Source organism: Salvelinus alpinus, chromosome 26 (genome assembly GCF_045679555.1).
Source record: "Salvelinus alpinus chromosome 26, SLU_Salpinus.1, whole genome shotgun sequence".
NCBI lineage: Eukaryota > Metazoa > Chordata > Actinopteri > Salmoniformes > Salmonidae > Salvelinus > Salvelinus alpinus.
The window spans coordinates 41085671-41093297 of NC_092111.1; the positions used below are offsets into that span (position 1 = coordinate 41085671).

Consider the following 7627-nt stretch of genomic DNA (forward strand, 5'->3'; position numbering starts at 1 on the left):
GGTGATAATGCTTCAGCCATGTAGCCACCATGCTGCATCAGGCTACAGGTGACCATGCTTCAGCCATGTAGCCACCATGCTGCATCAGACAGGTGATAATGCTTCAGCCATGTGTCCACCATGCTGCATCAGACAGGTGATAATGCTTCAGCCATGTAGCCACCGTGCTGCATCAGACAGGTGATAATGCTTCAGCCATGTAGCCACCATGCTGCATCAGGCTTCAGGTGACCATGCTTCAGCCATGTAGCCACCATGCTGCATCAGACAGGTGATAATGCTTCAGCCATGTAGCCACCAAGGCTACAGGTGACCATGCTTCAACCATGTAGCCACCATGCTGCATCAGGATACAGGTGATAATGCTTCAGCCATGTAGCCACCGTGCTGCATCAGGCTACAGGTGACCATGCTTCAGCCATGTAGCCACCATGCTGCATCAGGCTACAGGTGATAATGCTCCAGTCATGTAGCCACCATGCTGCATCAGGATACAGGAGATAATGCTTCAGCCATGTAGCCACCATGCTGCATCAGACTACAGGTGACCATGCTTCAGCCATGTAGCCACCATGCTGCATCAGGCTACAGGTGATAATGCTTCAGTCATGTAGCCACCATGCTGCATCAGGATACAGGTGACCATGCTTCAGCCATGTAGCCACCGTGCTGCATCAGACTACAGGTGATAATGCTTCAGCCATGTAGCCACCATGCTGCATCAGACAGGTGATAATGCTTCAGCCATGTAGCCACCATGCTGCATCAGGCTACAGGTGACCATGCTTCAGCCATGTGACCACCATGCTGCATCAGACAGGTGACCATGCTTCAACCATGTGGCCACCATGCTGCATCAGACAGGTGATAATGCTTATTGCTACTATAGCACCCCTCCCTGATAATATGGACCATGTACAGGCCCTAAAGATATTGCTTTCCATCAATGTGCTAATGGGCTCATTTCTGGTGAGGAATATTATATTGTCAACTGTTTGATATAGTCTATATAATATACTCTATATGTCATCATAAAATCTGTGTTAATATCAGATTTTATGGTTGGCTATAATATAAGGTATTTTCCCAGACTGCTAACGAAACATGAAATCACCCACGATTGAAATTTTGCATGCATAACTTGCTTTCCTGTGATCTTGGACAGGGACAGTAATTTTATCATTCGGGACGGTAGTTTTCACTTGGTACTGGCCCAGTGTGCCACTATCAAATTAACCTGAATGTCAAGCCTTGGACTGGTACCCAGGCTCGACTGCCTTCCATTTTTTAAAGATATGTCTTTTGATATTCATTGTGGCAACATGAGTATCTGGTCAATATAATGTATAATCTGTGGTCGCACACGATAACTGAAATGTATTAGTCACACGCGATATCTCAATTGGCCCAAGGGGGGGGGGGGGAACGTTGCATCATTGTGGGGGACGACATGTATCCTGTTTCCTTGTTCATCATTGAGTCCATATATGGTATGGAAGTGTTTGTTTGTGTCGTCTCAGTGTTATTGTATGACTCTAACCTTGACGAAGGAGAAGGCTGATCCAGGGGCGAAGGGTAGTGTGTTTGTATGACTCTAACCTTGACGAGGGAAGGCGCCAGGGCGAAGGGCGTGGTGGCCACCGACGGGGGGGCGACCAGGGGCGGGGTAGTGTGTTTGTATGACTCTAACCTTGACGAGGGAGAAGGCTGATCCAGGGGCGAAGGGTAGTGTGTTTGTATGACTCTAACCTTGACGAAGGAGAAGGCTGGTCCAGAGGGCGAAGGGTAGTGTGTTTGTATGACTCTAACCTTGACGAGGGAGAAGGCTGGTCCAGTGGCGAAGGGTAGTGTGATTGTATGACTCTAACCTTGACGAAGGAGAAGGCTGATCCAGGGGCGAAGGGTAGTGTGTTTGTATGACTCTAACCTTGACGAAGGAGAAGGCTGGTCCAGAGGGCGAAGGGTAGTGTGTTTGTATGACTCTAACCTTGACGAGGGAGAAGGCTGATCCAGGGGCGAAGGGTAGTGTGTTTGTATGACTCTAACCTTGACGAGGGAGAAGGCTGATCCAGGGGCGAAGGGTAGTGTGTTTGTATGACTCTAACCTTGACGAAGGAGAAGGCTGGTCCAGGGGCGAAGGGTAGTGTGATTGTATGACTCTAACCTTGACGAAGGAGAAGGCTGGTCCAGGGGCGAAGGGTTCGTTCTCGTGCTCCACCTGGTACCTTAGGTACTCCTCCACCCCCTTCTGCTCATACACCTTCTGCTCCGTCTCAGTACGGAACAGGACCCGGGACGACACCGCAATGGTCACCGCATTCTCTGGCTTGGGCTGCAGAGACGCGAGGGGGGGGGGGGGGGGGAGATAGAAAGAAAGTTGTGAAGGGTTGAGATGGAGAGAGAGATTGGATGTTTAGAGATGAATAGGAATAGGGAAAGCAGATGGGAAGGAGGAACGGTTGAGAAGGGTTGAGAAGGGTTGGGTAATGGAATGATAAAGGGAGAAAGCAGATGGGAAGGAGGAACGGTTGAGAAGGGTTGGGTAATGGAATGATAAAGGGAGAAAGCAGATGGGAAGGAGGAACGGTTGAGAAGGGTTGAGAAGGGTTGGGTAATGGAATGATAAAGGGAGAAAGCAGATGGGAAGGAAGAAGGGTTGAGAAGGGTTGAGAAGGATGGGGAAATGGAAAGACAAAGCGAGAAATTAGTTTTGACAGAATAGGAGGCTAGAGAAAGAGGTGGATAAGTTAGACTGTGAAGACATCGAACTAACCACATGCATCATACAACACAGGTCTGTGAAATGAACCCGGTTAAGGACATCAGTGTATTCTGGGAACAGTTTGATATATTGGTAGCTAATGCATGTTCAAGATGGCCTCAATTAAGCAGTACATGATACCTATTCCCAACCTCTGACACGAAGACACACACACACAGTAACCAGACACGCAGATGTGCAGGCACACACGCATGGACACACACACACCGAAGGCAGCAGGTGATTCATGGAGAGGAGATGAAATAGGAGAACTCTCACAAAACATCATGCTGGAATAGCCCTTCACCTAGTCTCCAAGTAGCTAACAGCCCTTCACCTAGTCTACACGTAGCTAACAGCCCTTCACCTAGTCTCCACGTAGCTAACAGCCCTTCACCTAGTCTCCAAGTAGCTAACAGCCCTTCACCTAGTCTCCACGTAGCTAACAGCCCTTCACCTAGTCTACACGTAGCTAACAGCCCTTCACCTAGTCTACACGTAGCTAACAGCCCTTCACCTAGTCTCCACGTAGCTAACAGCCCTTCACCTAGTCTACAAGTAGATAACAGCCCTTCACCTAGTCTACAAGTAGCTAACATCCCTTCACCTAGTCTCCACGTAGCTAACAGCCCTTCACCTAGTCTACACGTAGCTAACAGCCCTTCACCTAGTCTACACGTAGCTAACAGCCCTTCACCTAGTCTCCACGTAGCTAACAGCCCTTCACCTAGTCTACAAGTAGCTAACAGCCCTTCACCTAGTCTACAAGTAGCTAACATCCCTTCACCTAGTCTCCAAGTAGCTAACAGCCCTTCACCTAGTCTCCACGTAGCTAACAGCCCTTCACCTAGTCTCCATGTAGCTAACAGCCCTTCACCTAGTCTCCACGTAGCTAACAGCCCTTCACCTAGTCTCCACGTAGCTAATAGCCTTTCACCTAGTCTCCATGTAGCTAACAGCCCTTCACCTAGTCTCCATGTAGCTAACAGCCTTCACCTAGTCTCCACGTAGCTAACAGCCCTTCACCTAGTCTACAAGTAGCTAACAGCCATTCACCTAGTCTCCATGTAGCTAACAGCCCTCCACCTAGTCTCCACGTAGCTAATAGCCCTTCACCTAGTCTCCATGTAGCTAACAGCCCTTCACCTAGTCTCCATGTAGCTAACAACCCTCCACCTAGTCTCCACGTAGCTAATAGCCCTTCACCTAGTCTCCATGTAGCTAACAGCCCTTCACCTAGTCTCCATGTAGCTAACAGCCCTTCACCTAGTCTCCATGTAGCTAACAGCCCTCCACCTAGTCTCCACGTAGCTAAGAGCCCTTCACCTAGTCTACAAGTAGCTAACAGCCCTTCACCTAGTCTCCATGTAGCTAACACCCCTCCACCTAGTCTCCACGTAGCTAATAGCTCTTCACCTAGTCTCCATGTAGCTAACAGCCCTTCACCTAGTCTCCACGTAGATAACAGCCCTTCACCTAGTCTCCATGTAGCTAACAGCCCTCCACCTAGTCTCCACGTAGCTAATAGCCCTTCACCTTGTCTCCATGTAGCTAACAGCCCTCCACCTAGTCTCCACGTAGCTAATAGCCCTTCACCTAGTCTACAAGTAGCTAACAGCCCTTCACCTAGTCTACAAGTAGCTAACAGCCCTTCACCTAGTCTACAAGTAGCTAACAGCCCTCCACCTAGTCTACAAGTAGCTAACAGCCCTTCACCTAGTCTACAAGTAGCTAACAGCCCTCCACCTAGTCTACAAGTAGCTAACAGCCCTTCACCTAGTCTACAAGTAGCTAACAGCCCTTCACCTAGTCTACAAGTAGCTAACAGCCCTTCACCTAGTCGACACGTAGCTAACAGCCCTTCACCTAGTCTACAAGTAGCTAACAGCCCTCCACCTAGTCTCCACGTAGCTAAGAGCCCTTCACCTAGTCTACAAGTAGCTAACAGCCCTTCACCTAGTCTACAAGTAGCTAACAGCCCTTCACCTAGTCTCCACGTAGCTAACAGCCCTTCACCTAGTCTCCACGTAGCTAACAGCCCTTCACCTAGTCTCCACGTAGCTAACAGCTCTTCACCTAGTCTCCACGTAGCTAACAGCCCTTCACCTAGTCTCCACGTAGCTAACATCCCTTCACCTAGTCTCCACATCACTAACAGCCCTTCACCTAGTCTCCACATCACTAACAGCCCTTCACCTAGTCTCCACGTAGCTAACAGCCCTTCACCTAGTCTACAAGTAGCTAATAGCTCTTCACCTAGTCTCCACGTAGCTAACAGCCCTTCACCTAGTCTACAAGTAGCTAACAGCCCTTCACCTAGTCTACAAGTAGCTAACAGCCCTTCACCTAGTCTCCACGTAGCTAACAGCCCTTCACCTAGTCTCCACGTAGCTAACAGCCCTTCACCTAGTCTCCACGTAGCTAACAGCCCTTCACCTAGTCTCCACGTAGCTAACAGCCCTTCACCTAGTCTCCACGTAGCTAACAGCCCTTCACCTAGTCTCCACATCACTAACAGCCCTTCACCTAGTCTCCACATCACTAACAGCCCTTCACCTAGTCTCCACGTAGCTAACAGCCCTCCACCTAGTCTCCACGTAGCTAAGAGCCCTTCACCTAGTCTACAAGTAGCTAACAGCCCTTCACCTAGTCTCCACGTAGCTAAGAGCCCTTCACCTAGTCTCCACGTAGCTAACAGCCCTTCACCTAGTCTACAAGTAGCTAACAGCCCTTCACCTAGTCTCCACGTAGCTAAGAGCCCTTCACCTAGTCTCCACGTAGCTAACAGCCCTTCACCTAGTCTACAAGTAGCTAACATCCCTTCACCTAGTCTCCACTTAGCTAAGATCGCTAATTTTCAGTCAGGATCATTGTTACCTAACCTTCCATTTGTCTACCACTTAGCATAGCAATTATCTCATTTCATTATTTTAACATTTAGGTAAGGAGCATTGCACCCAAACATTACATGTGTCCAGTTCAATGGTTGTTTCCAAATACACCCCCCCCCCCAAAAAAAAAAGAATAGCTTCATGTATGCCAAACATTGTAATTTACCTGGTAGGCTGTTACAGCAAAATTAAAATATACTTTTTTTTTGCATTGAATCCATCATTGTTTTCAACAATGTATGTTAAGTAGATAGTGTATAATAAACAGTATGAGATACCGTGTAATATACTGCATAACATACTGTATAATATACTGTGTAAGATACAGTATAATAAACAGTATATGATGATGTATAAGATACTGTATACGATACTGTACAATATACTGTATACTATACTGTATAAGATACTGTATAATAAACTGTATGAAATATGGTATGAAATGCTGTATAATTAACAGTATATGATACTGTATGAGATACTGTATAAGATACTGTTCAATATGCTGTATAAGATACTGTTCAATATACTGTATAAGATACTGTATAAGATACTGTTCAATATACTGTATAAGATACTGTATAATAAACTGTATAAAATACACTATGAAATGCTGTATAATTAACAGTATATGACACTGTATAAGATACTGTATAAGATACAGTTCAATATACTGTATAAGATACTGTATATGATACTGTTCAATATACTGTATAAGATACTGTATAAGATACTGTTCAATATACTGTATAAGATACTGTTCAATATACTGTATAAGATACTGTATAAGATACTGTTCAATATACTGTATAAGATACTGTTCAAAATACTGTATAAGATACTGTATATGATACTGTTCAATATACTGTATAAGATACCGTTCAATATACTGTATAAGATACTGTATAAGATACTGTTTAATATACTGTATAAGATACTGTATAAGATACTGTTCAATATACTGTATAAGATACTGTATAAGATACTGTATAAGATACTGTTCAATATACTGTATAAGATACTGTATAATAAACTGTATAAGATACTGTATAATAAACTGTATGAAATATGGTATGAAATGCTGTATAATTAACAGTATATGATACTGTATGAGATACTGTATAAGATACTGTTCAATATGCTGTATAAGATACTGTTCAATATACTGTATAAGATACTGTATAAGATACTGTTCAATATACTGTATAAGATACTGTATAATAAACTGTATAAAATACACTATGAAATGCTGTATAATTAACAGTATATGACACTGTATAAGATACTGTATAAGATACAGTTCAATATACTGTATAAGATACTGTATATGATACTGTTCAATATACTGTATAAGATACTGTATAAGATACTGTTCAATATACTGTATAAGATACTGTTCAATATACTGTATAAGATACTGTATAAGATACTGTTCAATATACTGTATAAGATACTGTTCAAAATACTGTATAAGATACTGTATATGATACTGTTCAATATACTGTATAAGATACCGTTCAATATACTGTATAAGATACTGTATAAGATACTGTTTAATATACTGTATAAGATACTGTATAAGATACTGTTCAATATACTGTATAAGATACTGTATAAGATACTGTTCAATATACTGTATAAGATACTGTATAATAAACTGTATAAAATACTGTATGAAATGCTGTATAATTAACAGTATATGATACTGTATAAGATACTGTTCAATATACTGTATAATATACTGTATACGATACTGTGTAATACACTGTATAAAATACTGTATGAAATGCTGTATAATGAACAGTATAAGATACTGTATAAGATACTGTATAAGATGGTGTTCAATATACTGTTCAATATACTGTGTAAGATACTGTTCAATATACTGTGTAAGATACTGTTCAATATACTGTTCAATATACTGTATAAGATACTGTATAAGATACTGTATAAGATGGTGTTCAATATACTGTTC

At 43.3% G+C, this 7627-nt stretch overlaps 1 protein-coding gene across 2 annotated transcripts in view; it reads right to left on the reverse strand.

Annotated features, from left to right (window-relative positions):
* nt5c1aa (5'-nucleotidase, cytosolic IAa) overlaps nucleotides 1-7627 on the reverse strand; it is a 78315-nt gene that overhangs the window by 21760 nt on the left and 48928 nt on the right. For both annotated transcript variants that reach the window (XM_071369021.1, XM_071369020.1), the window contains one exon: nucleotides 2165-2332. In XM_071369021.1, coding sequence (XP_071225122.1) covers nucleotides 2165-2332 — 168 coding nt within the window. The remainder of the gene's footprint in view (nucleotides 1-2164; nucleotides 2333-7627) is intronic.